The sequence below is a fragment of the Pelecanus crispus genome, chromosome 1 (genome assembly GCF_030463565.1).
Source record: "Pelecanus crispus isolate bPelCri1 chromosome 1, bPelCri1.pri, whole genome shotgun sequence".
Lineage (NCBI taxonomy): Eukaryota > Metazoa > Chordata > Aves > Pelecaniformes > Pelecanidae > Pelecanus > Pelecanus crispus.
The window spans coordinates 5,253,771-5,271,996 of record NC_134643.1 but is presented as its reverse complement, the minus strand read 5'-3'; the positions used below and the strand labels follow the sequence as shown (position 1 = coordinate 5,271,996).

Below are 18,226 nucleotides of genomic sequence, written 5' to 3'. Positions count from 1 at the left end.
ATATTACAAAACCGTTGAAATTTTTAATGGGGTTTAATATCCACTAAATCAGACACAGGAAGTGCAAGATACCTACTACAACCCAGCGTGTCACTTTATTACAGATTTCATTTTTTAACGGAAAAGGGAGTTACATTGCTTTGAACCACTGATCATTTATAAAGCAAATGGTGGTGAAGTCACCTTTGGTCGATCTGGCTTGATAGGCTGACATCTACCGCTCGGAAGAGTTGTTTGGGCACGAAGGAGCAAATAAGAAATTTTGTAAGAAATGTTGGAGCATTCAGGGTTTCTTCAGAAAGCTGTACAGGTGTGGGACGAGGTAATCTTTGTAGTGGCCATCTATGAAACCTTTCCCGCTGTTGTGCACAAACCAGCACTGTACGTCAGTCCCAAGCACGCGGTCCGTCCTGTAGTCCTTCTGCAACCCCCTGTGAGGAAGAGGCCACCCAAAATGAAGGTCACGGCATGACAGACAGACAGGAAGACGTGGATAATTCTGCTCATTCATGGCGCTGCTCTGCTGAAGTGGTGAGATCTGTGTCTTCCACCAGCAGAGATTGGAAACAACCACAAAATGCAATGAATTTGACTGTTCTGTGACCTCGTGGGCCCTTTTTGGGGGGTCCCAGGCACCGTTACGCGGCCTGTCGGATGCTGGGCAGCTATATGGGCAGAACTGTTCATGCGCAAATACGAAAGAACCCAACGTGTCCCAAGTGTTTTGCCAACTGCTAAAACCAGATTATTAACAGAGGGCAAACAGAGGGATTTTTTCCCCCGAGATTCTTGAGAGTCTGCCATCATTGACATCATTAAAAAGAAACCAGATTTAGAAAGAGAGCAGTGAAGCATGTTGTTCTTACCTGGTAACAGTGAGCTTGTTGCCTTTCACTTCCATGGTGGCTTGTGGTTTCTCTGGAGCTTGCCCAGGTCTTTGGTGGTGGATAGACACTTCTGGTTCAGACGCAAACTGACCTGATCAAAGAGAGGTTTAAAGCTCGTTGCGTGTCCTAACCTTTGAGGCATTCATGGAAGCTGCTGCCGGGCACTTCTGGAAAATCAAACTAACTGCAGCAGGCAAACCCTGCCTGTGCGGATCACAGGGCACCGTGACTCCAGCGCTGTCAGATCACCCACACTGGGAGGGGAAAAAGCTCTGCTTCTGAGCCAGAAAACTTCTTTTACTGAAGCAGACCAGAGCTGTGAAGAGTATTTGGGAAAACCACCTCTGCTGCTCAGGATTCCCACATCTTAAAAGAAGCCTTGGGTGGGTCCAGGGCTCAGCGGGTTGGTTTTCCCTATAAACTGAGCCCTTGCTTTTGTTTTATACCATTGCCAGAAAAGGGCTGACATTCAAGGGAGACCTGAATTATGAGCGTTTGCACAGAAGTCTTCTCAGAAAGAAGGTTTGAGGGGTTTGTTTCAGTCTTTTTATTTCCAACCTGCAGCAGATTAGCCAGGCCGGGAAAGCCCTGTCAGCGTCACCAAGTCTAGTCAGGCCCATTTTGAAAACACCCTCCCCCGCTGGGACGAGGAATAATCATAGAATCATAGAATCGTTTAGGTTGGAAAAGACCTTTAAGATCATCCAGTCCAACCATTAACCCATACTACCTAGTCTACTCTAAGCCAATCAAGGGTAGACTAGACTAAACCATGTCCCAAAGTGCCACATCTACCCGTTTTTTGAACGCTTCCAGGGATGGGGACTCCACCACCTCTCTGGGCAGCCTGTTCCAATTCTTGACCACCCTTTCCGTAAAGAAATTTTTCCTAATTTCCAACCTAAACCTCCCCTGGCACAGCTTAGGCCCATTTCCTCTTGTCCTAAATCCCTAATCCCTTGGTCCCTGATTTTCTACAATGTCCTCGGGGCTTCCAGGACATTACAGGAATCTCCCCCATTTTCTATTTGACTGATTTTCACACCTTCCCCATCAGGACACAGACACCAACTAATTCACTCAAAGATCTAGCAAAACCCCTTCCTAGTGCCCCGCCATTCCCACTGCCCGATCCACAGCCCTTACCTATCAGCCCGTGGGCTTCAGGAGACAACTGGTTTTCAGGGGGAATGTAGATTCCCAGGAAGTCAACATTAACTGGGTGATTCTTCCACACACGGTGCAGCAAAACCATGAAGGACATCTCCTCACCCACGGTGATGGTGACATTGCTTTCCTTCTTCACAGATATGAGAAGCCTAGTGGAGATGAACCAAAGGAAGGACTCAGTTCAGCTGCCCACACATCAGCTCTCAGGCCCCTTGAGATGCTCTTGGCCATCCAGAACAACCGCATGGGGCTGGCAGATATGACAGAGGATCCATCAGAGACCCACAGCCTTGGGAGTGGTACCCAGAGGTCTGGCAGGACAGTGCCTGATAGGACAGATGCTTCATGCCCACGTTCAGGCAACCAAACCTTGCCCTGCAAATTTAAGCACTTGCTACAATAAATGGAGATTTTGGAAGTGATCCTGTTGCCTAAACAGGTGTCCAGTGCTGTAGGGTGTCCAACACGGCTGCAAGCTGTTAATCTGCAGGTGAAGGTCTCCTGGATGTTGTGAGTCATGTCTCCCATCACGTCAGGAACCCTGAAGGTATCTCAGATAACAACGGGTGCTTGTGTTTACGCAACTGAATCCTGGTCTTAGCTAATGCAGTCAGCAGTAGGGAGCAGTAGGGAGAGGAATTCAGCTCTTTCTACTTGGGTCTGGTTGACTGAATCGCTCTCTTGGCCCTACTGCCTAATTTCATTGACTATAATGAGAGCTCAGACATCTAGCGAAGATTCATGTGCCCCTATGTAGGCACCCTGTGACCTGGATCCCACCCATAGCTGGCGAAGATTCATGTGCCCCTATGCAGGCACCCTGTGACTTGGATCCCACCCACAGCTGGCGAAAATTCATGTGCCCCTATGTAGGCACCCTGTGACCTGGATCCCACCATAGCTGACTCAGTCCAATGCTGCGTTGCAAATGGTTTTCATAGGGCAGACAACAAATGCCCAGCAACTTACTGTTTCCGAATGATGTGCCCCGTGTCAGACCAGGTCAGCGTGATGCTGTAAGAGCCATCTTTCAGCGTTATTGTTTCTGTGGTGATCTCCACTTTCAGGCCTTTGTTTTTGAAATAAAAACCGATTTTGCCAAAGTATGTGTTGAGTTTCTTATTCTCTGTTTTCTTGGCCCCAATGAGCTGCCCATTGACCACAACTCCTGTGAACAGCAGAGAAGCAGATGTTGCCTAAATCTTGGAGCACCACCTGGAGACTTGGAGTTCGGATCTCAGCAGGGAGTACCATGGGATCAGCAGAAATATGTGGCCATCCTCATAGTGAAAAAGTTTTTCCTAATAGCTCAGTCCTACTCTGAATTTCACCTATTGCAACTTTTTTCTCTTGCCTCTTATCCTTTAGCTATGCATCTTGGGGATGTGTCAGGCTCTGTCTTTACCTTCTGATTAGGTGGTGGTAGACAACAAGATTCACCGTGGGTCTTCTTTTCTTAAGACTGACCAAACCCAGCTGTCTCAGCCTCTCCCTGTATGTTCTGTGCTCCAGCCCCGTAATCATCTTGGTGGCCACCACTGAATTTAATCCAGTTTGTAAATGTCTTTCTTGTACTGGAAAGCCTCAGACTGGACACAATACTCCAGATGTGGAGGGAAAGAACCACTTCCCTCAACCTACTGGCCACACTCCTGTTAGCACACAGTCCTCCCTGTGGGCATTTCCCCTGCTCCCTCTGAATACCTTTCAGACCTGAGAGAAGAAAGTGTGCTGTGAAGTAAACCATGTTTTATTCCCTTACCAGTACCAGGATCAGAAACCAAGTTTAGGATCTTTCCAGGCTCTGAGTTGATATTGAAGCAGATATTCCTTTGGCTCTTGGGCAGGTGTATGATGAAATGTGGGTCATTGTCAACTGAAATATAGAAAAGAAACAGGCGTGGAAGCAGGCCGGTACCTGCCCTAGAGGTAAGGGACACAAAGACTGAGACACTGTCCTCGGAGGATTTTGAAGCACTTTTTGGGACCCCTCAGAGTAGGAGGAAAGCCCTTTCCACCAGTAGCTAAGGAGGTTCTCAGATGCTCCTCACATAAGCCCCTCAGACACTTTCTCCTCATACACTTCCCCTGTTTAAGGAGAAGACATGACATTATTGGCTTGAGGAGCACTGCCAAGTGCAGTTAAACTACTGTTCTAACTGGTCAGCTGCACGCTAGGGTGCCATAGGCTCAACCTGGAGTTCTAGAAGTTGAGCTTTATTTTTTCATGGTGGAAGCCAGCCTCTGGCTGAGGCCAAGAACCCATCTGGACACCAGACAGGGACATATATTTGAGGCCTAGATCCAGGAAAGGACCTAAGGCACAGAAAGCAGCACTTGGGTGACACCTTGGTTCAAAACTAATATTCAACACCTCTCATGCCCAGCTGTTGCCTGTTTCTAGAAGTGACACACTCCAAGGACATCACTCTCAAACTAAGAAGCTCTCAGATACATTACAACTCCATACCACCATACTGATGTTGGGTAAAGATACATCCTGCCTACCAACTCCCCTGAGGAATACAATCCAGGACTTGTTCTCACAGTATGTTTAACACCCTGGTGGGACTGGGCTCCTCTGAAAGTCGTATGTTCTTTAAAATTTGCCTCAAACAAGACACCTACACCTATCATTGAAGGCAGCTGCCTCCAGTCTCGTCTTGAAGTGCAAAGCACTGGCCAGCTCTTGCTGTTTTGGTGGTGGTTGGCACCTCGCTGTCAACGTTCAGAGACATCCCCGTGCTCCGTGTTGCCTATGGGGATAGCCAGGCCAGCTTCCATTCATTCACTGGTGTTCCTCATCTTTTGGAAGCATTTAAGTCTTCCTGTGCACTAGACAAATCCTAGATCCATGACCAGGAATGACTTCGCAGGAAATGGTAGGTACCCTCCAAGGGGTGAAGGAGCTTTTGAATGTCTTGAAACTTTTGAATATATTGAGTCTCTTGAATATAGCCCTCAATCATTTTTGCTTACTCTCACCAACTGCTTCATCTTCCTCAGCTTGATGCCAAGGCCCCTTCTGCTCAACATTTCCAGGAACAAAAAGAATTTCCAGTTCAAAATACATGTATAAGATGGACAGGTAACTTTGCCTGGCTCACCTTCTTTTTCCAGTAGTTTCTTGACTATCCAAAGTCTTAGATTAACCCTTGAGCTATACTGAGAAGGCGTTTGATAGCTCTTTGATACCTACATAAATACACTCATCTGCATGCAGGCTCACTCCCAGAGTTATTGTAGTTACACTGCTTTTATAGGCAATGGTTCTTACAGCTGGTTTGTTTAAGTAGGCACTAAACTGTGGCAAAGGCCCAAGCAGTAACAGGATCCATCAGTCATCAGTGCATTCAGAGATTTTTATCTACCACAGAGCATTCATCTGTCATTTACAATGGCAGTAACTTTACATCAGCTTTGCTACTGCAGAGAAGCTGAATGCAAGCCCAGTGAGCAGCCTCAGCCTCAGGGAAGCAGGCAGCAGTAGATGGGGTTGCTGGGGTCCTATTGGGATCTAAACAAGTCTCATGCTTGTGACTTAGAGCATATTTTTACAGGTTCATCTATTCAAAGTCAAATTGACTCAGTGTTTTATAAAGAAAGGCTTAATCCTTGGGCGCTAGGTCGATTTGCAAAGATTTGACTGAGGTGGCTGCGATTTGGGATGCACATGATTGTGCCCTGCTCAGACCTTCAGCAGTGGCTGTATTGAGGACCTTTCACACTGATGTCCTCTGCAACAGCAGTGAAGTAGCTTCATCAGCTAGTCACAGCAGTTGAGTTATTCTCTTGTGGACTAGCTCCTAAATGAAGATACAGCTTTTACAACAACTCAGAAAACTCAGCAAGAAAAATTGGGACAACTGGTAGACTCCTCCATCATTATGGAGCTTAGCATCTTGTCACAGAAGCTGAAATTCCCAAAGTGCCCAATAACTTTCATTATATCGCCTTTATTTCTACATTGGGTGATGAGTGTTGGTGTCTGGTGTTTCTTTGCAGAGAAATACTGTAGCTTTTACCTCTGTTTATGCTCAGGGAGGACACAGGAGGACTCCTTTGCTCAGGCATGAAGCTGACTGGTACAGCCGTGACATTGGCCCAGGCTGGGATACCTTTGTTATTATTAGGTGCATTTGGAGTTAATCCTAGAGTACCTGTTAAATGACAGTCACAACGAAGATTTTGTTAGTGCTGACATATTTAATAGTCTAATTTTTAAAGTAATGCAGTAGATCAGAGTCTGATGTCGTTATACCAATGTAAAGCAGGTGCAACAGCTTTTACAACAGACAAATTTGTGTAATGAAGTTAGGATGGATTTACTCCAGTGTCTCCACCAGAGGAATATGACTCACCAGTGCAGTTGAGCTAACTGTAAGCTATTGGTGAAAAATGGAGCCTGGCTTTTTAACTCTTATTCATGTGAATAGGCTCCACTTCAGCAAAGCTCCCAATGCAAGGGCTTAAGGGTTTTACCAAAGCTGCATTTAAAAAAATTAGGATGTGGTAAAAAGCTTTGCTGACTTGGGTCCTGAGTTTGGGGTGCCTGAGAAAAGGTAGGACTCTTTCTGCATGCCCTAGGATGACCCACATGCATAAAAATTGCAAATAAGTGCAAACATTTAAAATATGACCCCCTAATGTGTCTTCTGCTAGAGGTTTCTCTGCCTTTGCCATGATGAGGCAGGAGAAAGTAGCATGTGCCCTCTCTCTCCCACTTGGTTCATAAAGCAATATGATCTTAAATGATCCATGAAACTTGGTTTGTTTTAATATGTTGGGCTGAGAACAGCAAGAGCTGAAGCAGGGCACATATTCTCATCTTCTGGCCCTGCTCTGAAGAGGAATAAGGGGAAAAGGGGCTGGGGGACAAGAGCAGGACAGAAGGTTGCACAGCTAGATCTAAATCTCTGTCAGCACCTTCTCTTGAACCCCTTATTCAGACCATAGGCTGTTTTTACTCGGGCAGTGTTATTTCTCTTAGCACTGTTATATGTGAAGTCAGTGCAGATAATACAGGAACTAAAAACTGGACAGAGAGTTCTGAGTTTCCAGGTCATATTAATTTCACAGACTGTTATACATGAAGAAGCTCTCCCATGCACAGTCCAGTTTTGCAGTAAATCTTGCATGAGAAAAGAACAATTAGTCAGTCCTTTGAACAGTGAGTGATTTCAGTGGCAACCACAGTCATCTGTGAAGACAGTGCAGCTCTGATGAGAGTTGTGTTAGGACAGACAGAAAAATCTCTTTCAGATTACCCGTTCTATGCCTTATATATGCGAACTTTTTAGTACAGCCCATGTGTTGCACAATCCTAAGCACAGATTTATTTTGATATTATTTTACAAGCTCTGCCCTTTGCTAAGGTTCAAGAGTCATGTCCCATGGTCCCTGAAACCCACAGATGCTTTGACCCTGATTTCAGTGCTGTTAAGTTTCTAGACCCTGATTTCAGTGCTGTTAAGTTTTGACTATTCCATCAAACACAAAGACACAAGAACCTATATTAAAATCACTTAAATCCTCTGCATCATCTAAACCAAGATAATTATGGTCTGAATTAGTCAGCTGGTGCCATGTATAATGAATTCATTATACATGAATGCAATACATACCATTCCTGTGCTGAATTGTTTGGTGGTTGTGAATTCATGGAAACATAGAATACCTTGAGTTGGAAGGGACCCATAAGGATCATCAAGCCCAACTCCCTGCTCCTCACAGCATTACCTAAAACTAAACCATATGGCTAAGAGCGTTGTCCAGATACTCCTTGAACTTGAGCTGTAGTATGCAGTATAAATAACAACTATTTAATTTCTCTTTGGGTCTCAGCTGCAGACTTTAAAATTGGAAAGGAGAACAAATGAACCAAAAAATAACAATTGATAGACATAAACCCCCCATTTTCAGCCAGCATCAGGACATATTTTCTAGTTATCCAGGAGCATGAGAACTAAGTATGCAGGACATGCGCTTGGAGTTTCAGCAAAGTCACAATCACTTCCAGTGTGAAATGCCAGATGGACGATGTTGTCTGTTGCTGTAATGTAGGTTGTTTCTTTCCTCCACAACCAATTGTAAACTCTCCCATTTATTAATAGGTTTCAAATCACCAGACTCAGTTATTTAAGGAGTTGATATTTTACTTTCAGTGCTTCCATCGTATCGCACTGGCAGTGTTTTCCTGACAGCAACAGTTGTGCTTTTTCGAATCACTGACTGGTGAGGGCGCAAAATAGCCACTGTGGAGTCTCATTGGATGCACACGACTGTGCAGGGATTACTTTGGATCTGTTAAACACCCCTGGATGTCAACAGCTATTGCTTTCAGACTGACTCTACCATATAACGCCAGAACAAGCCAACCCCGCCTCATTTGGCTGGATGTAAGGTCACTGTAACAAGGACCTTGGAACACGTATTTGAAATAATGGATTTAATGGAAAAATCCAGAAGTTAAATTAATGAGGAAGTCTCTGCTGTTAAGGCAACTCAGATTCCATGTAGGCTTGTGGCTGATTACTAACAATCCTAGGAAGCTTCCAAGGCTTAAAAATGGAGATAAGATAGGGTTTAGTCAATTCTACAGCTTCAGTGCAGGGAAGTAGGCATATCTGTCCCAGTAAGAAGACGTTCAATCTGTGACATTGTAGGCTTATTGGAAAACTCATCATTGCATTGTTGGTGCATTCAGTTCTCACTGAAGCCAATAGCTCCAGACAGTACTTGTGTAACAGGATGCTCTCAAAGTCGCTGAAGATTTGGTCAGCTTTCACTGAAAATACAGGCTATCCTCTAAGCACAAACACCCTGAGTGAGCAATGAACACAATTGTTCTTCCAACACAAGAAGAACAAAGCCAAAATGAGAGGTAGAGCAAGACAGACTGAGACACTGACCTGGGCTCCTTCTGGGGTCTTTGGGCTGGTCTGCCAGCATTATCTCATCCTTGTCAGCATTCTCTATCAGCATGGCTGTGAAGGGGGTAACAATATGGTGGTCAAGAGACATCTGTAGGATGGATTTGGTGATGTTCCTCTTCAAAGCTGCAGTGGGGGCTGCATTTCTGGGTGGAAAACAAAACAGAAGGCATGGTTTGCAGCTCTACATGACAATGCCTCCACAGAGCAGTCATAGAGACAAACTGGTAGGTGTTGCAAGAAGGAAAGGCTGAGGGGCTGCCTGAATGCACTCTCCATAAGAAGACTATTCTTCGCTTCTGTGGGCTTTGGTCTGGACTCAAAGAAGCCCAGTCCTTCTCCTGGTCTCAGCAGGGGACCTCTTTCTGCTTCAGGGGGGATTCATCCTGAACCACTTCATAGCTTTTACTCAGGCTCCATAAGGCAAAGGTCCTATTAATTTCATTCACTCAGGCCCACAGCCAGGTCTGTTTGACCGTTATTCCTCTAATTAACTGCTCCCGAACTCTATTCCCTGATATCTGTGAGTGCTAAAAATAGAAGGAATGTGGCTGAAGGTATCACCTACCTTTATTTTCATTTGTTTACCTTACCCATTTGAAACCCTGTGAGCGGCCTCATGGCTGTGGTCTCAGAGAGGACCAGATTGCTCTCAAACTTCACTTCCCTCCCACCACAGACCACATTTCTCCTCACCTCTCTGCTAGCATCTGGTTGACAGTCAGATAGGCCCACAGCTTCTTAGCAAATTCAGGATCTGCGTATTTGTCTTTCTTCATGAAGCCATCCAGTTCTTCAACATCTCGCAGGGTTTCCATGACAAGCTCTGCGTTTGCCTATGCAATCAATGACAGATAGAGATAATGGAGGGTGAGCCAGGAGAATGTGGTGGCTTTGAGTTCCCCTCTTGGCGTGGCTGGCATTAAGGACCCACTCTGGCTCTGCCCATGGTCACTTCTAGATCAGAAAGTCCCACCACTGTTGGCCTGACTGCCATGGGGAGGGGAGCTGTAGCAAGAGGGTCTTCTGTTAAAGACACTTTTAGTGACAGTGGATTAAAATAGGTAAAGGAGCTGTCAGCAGTAGCCAAAGAGGGTGCTACCACATGACAAAAGAAGAGGCTCTTAATAGAGCTCTGCTATCCTCCCCTCAGGCTTTTTCACACCCAATTCCTACTGAGGAACAGGAACGAAATTCTACTTTCTCCTGCAGACCCTTAGACTGCACTGTGTTTCGGTGGGAAAGAATATTGAACAAGTTTGATTTTTCCAGCAAATAACAAATGGCAACTCCTAAGCCCTGAAAGAGTACAGATATTTCAGTTCATCCTCAGAAAGAACGATCTGAATGTAATATTCCCACCCCATCCCACTCCACTTGGAAGAGCCACCCTGAAACATGGGGAAGTCTCATCACACATGCTACAAGGCAGAGCATAAAAGGACAATGCTAGGACTTGACACACTGTAGACCCACGAGCCTGAACTCTCCAACAGTGGGAGGTTCAGCCATGAAAGGAGCTACCTTAGGGGATCTCCACTGCACCTTCACAAAGCATGAAGGAGGACCTCATAGTCTTAGTCGGGTTTGTAATTGAATTTTGTATGGTACATTTACTACAAGGAAGTTCCTCTGGCAGCCTGCAGGATGCAGGTAGTGACTATTTGTGGCTGTACTTGAAGCTATTGTGAAGCATTGTTGGACAATCCCCCCCACGAGTTTCCCCACGCTCCCACCCAGAACCCAAGTGGACAAAACACTCTGTTGGCAATAACCTTCAGCAAAGAGACTGTGCACACGAGTGAACAAACCACCAAACCCCAGGAGGAGGTATCCTAGGGACACCTTCACTCACTGCTGTCGCTGTGACGACGCTTTCCAAGTGCTGCAGGTTTTCCGTGTCAACCTTCCCAGCCACTACTATCTCTGAGCCACCAAAATAGTTGTGGAAGCTGCTCTGGGTGACGTCTGACACTGACTCCTGGGGGTAGTTGAACTGAATCTTCTTCAAGAGTGGGGTGGAGACCTGGTTGTAGAAATTCTGAGATGGAAGGAGACAGACAAGTGAGTGTGTTGTAGCTGAAGCAACCCTCCCACATGCGCCGCTCTAACTGAAAGGACAGCAAGTGACAAAACCTGGAGCCCTAATGGGCAAGTGGGACTTTCCTTGTCCCAGAGAATGCAGATGCATTTATACTTAGACTTTAGTACACTTGTAAGAGGGTACAGCAAGAAGGTCTGGCCCAAGTCTTGTGGAAGTCAAAGGATGGTCAGAAGCCCATGGGCTGTGTTCTTCCTAGACCTAAAAGGCTTGAACATGGGTGTGTATGAGCCCGAATCTATTATCAGGTTGGTCAGCTCTTGGCTGCTGTGTAAGACACACAGCTGCTTCCTACCTAATTCTTGCCAAAAACTAGACCTATATCTCACTTGTATTTACTTCTGTGCTATAGACTGTCTACCCTTTTCTGACCCTGTTGTGCCTGGCTGATGTGAACTGGGCTGTGTGCACAGCTGGGTTTAGCATATGGGACCAGAGAGGGAAAACAGGTACCCATACAGCGCTATGGATGGAGGCTGTCTCATACCGCGGGGCTGCGCTCTCAGAGCTGCTCTGTTTGGCAGAACACCATGTAGTGTGTGTCCTATCACACCTGTGTTGGGAAAGAAGAAGTATGAGAAGCCTGCATAGCTGATGAAACCAGTGAATAGAAACAGAATAAGGATGTAAGATTTTGTTCATCAGCAGTTGCTGCTCATGGATTTGGAGCCATAGCCTCCTAGAACCGAACTTTTCTTACACTGGCAAACTTTGGATTAGCATTAAGCATTTATATTTAGGTCTTTTGTTAGCGCTGATGTGGTCTGAGGTAAAATCCAGGCCTTAATTCTAATTCAGAAAATCTTTTTTATGGTTAGGACTGTTTTATAGAATATAAATCCTACAGAGTCCTGTAGGATAGAATATAAATCCTACTTTACAGAGCAGTAAAGTATCTATTACAGATACTACAAAAATTGTAACTAGGAGCACTTAAGCTGATGCATGATTGCCATCTTGCAGGACTCTCCAGAAGAAACAATGCTTTTTGTGACTTTCCCTATGATCCTACAGTAACTCTGCCCTTGCTAGTGGAGTTAACCAGCTCCACAGCTGTGAACAGAACTGGACTCTTACGTTCAGAGGCAATGGGCCAGAAACACACCTTCATTTGGGCGGAAGTCTCCTGATTTCCAAAAATCCTCTGGGCCATGCCACGGTTGTCAGTTGCGATTCTCTGCAGGAAATCGTAATCTACATCAAAGCCAATCCCAAGGCAGAAGAGAGAGAATTCATCCTTTATGCTCTGCTTCACGTTCTTCTGGATCGTCGTCAGCTTTAGCTCACCTTGGAGACACACAAAGGGTGACATCCATCTGAGCAACGGAGGAAGTCTCCATCAAGGTAAACGCATTCATGCTCTTCCAGTGTCTCTGGTTCTCTCTTAATGTAAGGGAAATCTAGACAACTAGCTCAGATGCCAAACCTCCATTTTGCAGTGCCTACAGTGACATTTGAGCTTTTCCTGGATGGAGATTAACAAATTGTTTCCACTGAAGACTATTCCTTTGAAGTCTTTTGTTGGTATCTGATGGATATTCTTTGTATATCCAGTGCTCTCATTAACTTCCTGGGGAGTTTGTAATTGTAACACATCTAGACTTCTCCCAGAATTACTGCTTCAAGCTCTCTGCAGACTAAGACATCTCCATAAATATTTTACTTACTTTCTCGTACTTAAGATGCTCTCTGCCACCGTTGGGACTTTTTTTTCAAACTTATTTTTAATGGCAGCCTCTTTTGGGCTGGCATCTTGCAGTAAGTGATTGCTTTTGACCTGTACCAAATCCAATGCAAATTAATTTGCTTTCTACTTCATTTTCCTGATTTTCATATTACACTTGGGACTGCATAGATCTGTGTGGGCTAAGGTCATTGGAAGAGGAAATTCTTCCTAAGGTTGTGTTTACCTCTCCTACAGGACTTGTGCCTCTCTGTAATTGCAAGAAGTGCATAACTTATATCACATAATCTGTTCGTCTTTCGAAAGCTTCTGTGCAAAGCCCCATGGCACCTATAGCACTTGGCAAAAGAGCAGCACAGGCATTGGAAGAAAGAGGAACAGAATTTTTTTAACTTACTGTCAAAGTGTCTATGTGTTGCTTGCTTTTCTCAGGCTAATCCCACTGGCCTTTCTTCCCACCTAAACCAGGATCCTTACCTACTGTTGGGTCTCCATCAGACACCAATACGATCATGGAGACTGAGTTAGGGTCCAACATGCCTAAGTTTTGGGCTTCATTCAGGATGAATGTGGCTCGGAGAAGAGCTTCATTGATATTTGTGCCTGTCAAAGACACAACAAAGAAAACAAGTTTGATTCTTGTCAAGTCTCTTGTCAAATCCAGATCAGTTCTGAGATTCTGGTCAAATTAATCAGCATGGACAAGACCTGAGGTCAAGGCAGCAAAACCCCTCCTCTGTGATGCTTACAGTACATCTGCTAGCACTCTGGTTCCCTAAAGAAATAGAAGCTGAAATGTGTTGCATGTGGGTCATTGTCTTAAACAGACCGTCTCTATTTTCCTTACCTGTAGTTATACTATTTCCTGAAATCAACAGAATTAGTCAGGATGTACATCTCTGTAAGTGGAAATAGTCTGTAATCCATCTGAATTTGTTCACTAGCATGTTACTTTTTTCTTACCATGATTCTGAAATATATGAATACATATTTATATGAATTTATACACATCTGTATATACACACACATGTGTTTTGCACTAACTTCCATTAAGAGGCCAGATGTTGATACCCTTTTTCATCCCAGGCTATCACCTCCACCTCCCTCCCCCACCCCCCCCACTAATTCCAGTGGGACCATTTGTGGTGTTGGGAATTATTTGCTGTGGGAAGAAATAGTGGGTTTGCAGGCAGATGATTGAATGAGAGAAGAAGAAACTTTCTTTTCGGGCATCAGCCAGAAACAGCCAGCTTTGGACATTTCAATTGGAAAAGAAGAGGTGTATGTTTATTCAACATGTCTAAAGGTTTGTTTTGTGGCATGGAGGGGACTGAATACGAAATTAGTATGAGAGAAACACGAGTAGGAAGGCTGAGCAGTGAGAAAATAGGTATTTTTTCTATCAAAATAGATCTCTATCAAGATTTCTATCAAGAAAGAAAAATATTAGCAGCTCCAGAGACAGGATAATAAAATGTTGCATTGCAAACTGGCTTTGCTGTATGGGAGCAGGTCTCTTAGCTTGTCTGTCAGTTCATTTGGGGTAACAAAGTCAGGCTTATGAGGCAGTCATATACCCAACATGGGTTCCTATTGCCAGCACACTGATGATCTTGGACAAGTCTATAACTTCATGTTCATTCTGCCTTATGTGTTGCCAGTGAAAGTTTCTGGGAATGAAGGTGCACAGCACCAGAAGGCTCTGATGTTGGGGAGAGCCTCTACTCACTATTGGTGTACAAATAACTGGACAACTAAACCAGAATTGCACTGCAGAGAGCTATAGATTAAAATGATCATGAGCCCTTTCTGTACAAGTATTTCAAGCACTAACAAATGAAGCATCCAAAGTGCTGCAAGGCTGAAAAAGGCAGCTGTCCTTGTTTATCAGACAGGGAATGAAGGCACAAAAACAATGAAGTTTGCCCAAGGTGGCATTTAGTAGCTCATGGTGTAGTCTACAAATTACAGCCAGTGGAGACCCTGGAGCTGGGCTGCTTATGATCTGTTTTTCAAAGGCATGAGGCAACCTTGGTCTTTCAAGGATATTTGGGGTCTGTGAGGCTGGAGGTAGGACCTATAGATTAAAAAGGCAGCTGTTCTATGGTCTATGTTCTATCCGTCATAGCTTATTCAGTAGAAGGAAATGCCATCCCATCCCCTAACACAACAATCAGGAATCCTGGCTCTCCTTTAGCCCCAGGGCATGCTTTTCCCATCTTGGGAATCAGATTTTTTTTTTTTTAGGAATAGTCTGCCAATCTGACAAGTTCTCTGAGGTACCCATTCCTGTGATATCTAACTTCCATGAGCACCTTGCAATCAAAACCTCATACCCCCATTGGGATGGATTGCCTGGATGTACTTCTTAGCGTCTTCAACCTGCGCTGGGGTGGCTGAGACTAGATTATCTCTCCAGCATCGGACATTGTGGTTGAAGTCGATAAGGGAGAACTGATCAGCAGCACGGAGCTCACTCAATATTGCCTTCATGGCCTCGATGGTCTGAGAAGAAGAAATTTAAGAGAAGATGAGTTTATGCTTCCTGTTGCTGAAAGCATCTTCTTAACTTGTGACTACAAGCAAACAGATGCCTCTGATGAATAAGAACATGAGCACTGGAATCCAAAATAGCTTCTGCTATCCAAATATGTCCTTTTTGCACTTCTTGCATAAAGTTGAACACAGAGTGAGGTGAGAGAGAGAAGCAGTTTATGAGACATTGTGGTTCTGGAGAGAGGAATTGCTCGTATCAGCTCAGGAGACAGCTCTGTCTCCCATGCTGTCATTTCAGGCTGGGTAACATCTGTTTGAAGATGTGTGATTTAAACAAGTGACAATTAGCCTGTATCCCGGTTTTGCATTGATTTCCCCAAGGAATCAATCTACCAAGCTTTAGTATTGTACTCCGAAGCAAATTCAAATACACCTAGATCATCCCCAACTAATGTTTGTCTAGCCAGTTCTTAAAAACCTTAGTGACACGATATACAATCACCTGAACTCCCCTCCCAGCACTACAAAGTTTTTCCTAATATCTAATACAAACCTCTCTTGCTGTAAATCCATCTGATTCCTCCTTATTCTACCCTGGGTAGGCATGAATGTCAGCTGATGAGTTTCCCTTTTAGAACAATTGTTTACATATTTGGAGGCTGATTATGTCCCTCCAAGTCTTTTCTTTTGCAGACTAAAACATCTTATTTTTTGCATTTTTTCCCCAAAGGGTTATGTCATCTAAACAATTCTCACTGCTCTTCAGTGGGCTGTCAACAATTTGTCCACAACTTTTTGAAAGCAGGGATGTAGTATCCCCACTGAGACATTCCCAGGATTTAGTAGAGGAGATTAGAGAAAGAGGGGGTTGGAGCCTTTGCAAAATGTTTTGTGATCTGTCAATCAAAATTTTAACTTAGAGCTAAAATCAGTATTCTGATGGCATCACCTCTTCCTTACAACATGGAAGGAGCATTACAAATAAAAAATAAAATCATGAAGACTTTGTTTCACCAAATATTCTCCAAATTCAGTGAAGACTTTTGACAGAGTAAAGTGTAAAGAACTTCGCTGGTAATTTTGAGTGTCAGTGTGCTACAGAATTGTATGGGAAGGCACATGGGAAAAGTTGGCAGAGGTTCATTTTGCAATAGAGGTCAAACACTTACTTGTTTCATTTTCAGTCCCCACATCGAGCCACTGACGTCTATAACAAATAAAATATTTTTGGGCAGAGGATCAAGATTTTCCGGAGCAAAGAAATGAATAAAATAGCCATTAAAAATCTGCAAAATAAAATAAAAAACATCACAGTGAAGTGAGCTATAGTAAAGATGTCAGAAAACTCAAGACAACAACAGAACAGAAAACGTTATTCTTCTTTATGAGCCAAATCTAACTTTCAGCTCTGCACATCTCTATATTTGTAGCTTTACACCATTTATACTCCATAGTCTTTACTTTTTATCAAGGAAAGCAGAACCTGGTTCTCAGACAACTGCCATGAACTAGAATAGGGAGGAATGAAAAATGTTTTTAAAAAGACTGTTCTGACTGTAATGATTCAACCCCATAACTCTGCTTCATGTTAACATAAAAATAGTGATGTTCTGGTTGTCTCCTTGTGATATATTGGTACAACTTCCAATAACTGTCTTCTGATTCAACATTAAATCACCAGAGTGCTGCTTGGTATAAAAGACATTGGCTTTCAGACAAGACAGAAATCTGCTCCTTACTATATGTAGGACCATGTCTTAGTCATAAATCAAGTAAATCCATTCTGCCCACTTAAAATCTCTTTGTTCTTTCAATTGGATACAGAGCTCTTTCTCATGCTTATTCTCCTGAACGATGTAGTTTAGCACAGTTTGCTTAATGACAGCAATTCTTGTATTCACAGATCTCTTGTTCTGGTTAAACAGCAACACTTACTTCCAGTTCTCCACCTGTGGTTTCTCTGTTCACATCATATTGCACTACAAAACTTCCATCTACTGCTGTGGATGAGCACGTGGGACATTTTCGTTGCTGAGCCATCGTTGGCTTGAAAGAAACATGAGCCTTGAAATGAGAAGTGATCGTCAGTCAATCAGATGTTACGTGAAAGGTGGATCATTGAAACAAAAAGAGTTCATCTATTCTTGATATATCTTATTTCACTGAATGCTTTTCTTCTTTCTTTATTTGTACTCTTAGTTTAAGCAGAAAATGGACTTTGTCACTTCAAAAGAAAAACAGCACTACGGTTTGCCTGGATATGCTGATTCAGTAGTAGCAACTGTGACACAAATAAGATTACCCATCTACAGCACCAAATATTTCAATTTGAGTTGTGCAAACCATTTCTAGTAAGTAATATGTTGGCTTATTTAACATTTTCCTAGTTTAAATTATCCATAATTTTGTCCACATTTTTAATAGCTTTTTAATTTTTTTTTCCCAAACAAACAAGAGCTTGTAATTTGTCTTTAAATTGAGTACTAGGAATCATTTTCATTAGCCATCTCATTGGTTATGCAGACTTTATGGCATTATTTCTCTGCTTTGACTGGATAACTTGAAATTTCCTGAGACAACATAATACATATAGCCACAGACTACCTCTGAAATAATTTGTTAAACTAGGAATGTGGGTGAATGAGACATAAAGTTGAGCCTGGATATCAAGAAACAATACTGCCTGATATATCATTATACTAGTATAGACAGACTTTGGGGCCTAATTCCATATCCTGTATTAGATGTTTGTGCAAGAGTAAGAAGAGTTGTACCCTCCCAGAGTCACTTTGAAGTTCCTTGAGAAAAAATTCTCTGCTGTTGGAGGGTTTACTTATACACAAGAGCTATGCTACAGAAAGCTAGGGTAAGAATGTCAAGGAAACAAGCTGTCCTAAAATAAGTCCCTATGCAGATGTTCTCAGTTGCAGCTGAGACTCTGGAGTTATTCCAGAAT

The 18,226-nt window shown here is 43.6% G+C and overlaps 1 protein-coding gene across 2 annotated transcripts in view; it reads right to left on the bottom strand.

The window, feature by feature from the left end:
• Window positions 1–206: 206 nt before the first annotated feature.
• ITIH2 (inter-alpha-trypsin inhibitor heavy chain 2) overlaps window positions 207–18,226 on the bottom strand; it is a 28,618-nt gene continuing 10,598 nt past the window's right edge. Inside the window, exons 8-21 of one of the 2 annotated variants that reach the window (XM_009492565.2) lie at window positions 17,206–17,334; window positions 16,440–16,556; window positions 15,111–15,279; window positions 13,252–13,377; window positions 12,196–12,377; window positions 10,845–11,030; window positions 9,686–9,825; window positions 8,957–9,135; window positions 6,083–6,217; window positions 3,820–3,933; window positions 3,027–3,225; window positions 2,034–2,206; window positions 867–978; window positions 207–431 (exon numbers count right to left, since the gene is read on the bottom strand). In XM_009492565.2, coding sequence (XP_009490840.1) covers window positions 284–431; window positions 867–978; window positions 2,034–2,206; window positions 3,027–3,225; window positions 3,820–3,933; window positions 6,083–6,217; window positions 8,957–9,135; window positions 9,686–9,825; window positions 10,845–11,030; window positions 12,196–12,377; window positions 13,252–13,377; window positions 15,111–15,279; window positions 16,440–16,556; window positions 17,206–17,334 — 2,109 coding nt within the window. In that variant the 3' untranslated portion in view covers window positions 207–283. The remainder of the gene's footprint in view (window positions 432–866; window positions 979–2,033; window positions 2,207–3,026; window positions 3,226–3,819; window positions 3,934–6,082; window positions 6,218–8,956; window positions 9,136–9,685; window positions 9,826–10,844; window positions 11,031–12,195; window positions 12,378–13,251; window positions 13,378–15,110; window positions 15,280–16,439; window positions 16,557–17,205; window positions 17,335–18,226) is intronic. The other variant, XM_009492566.2, reaches the window with a different exon arrangement.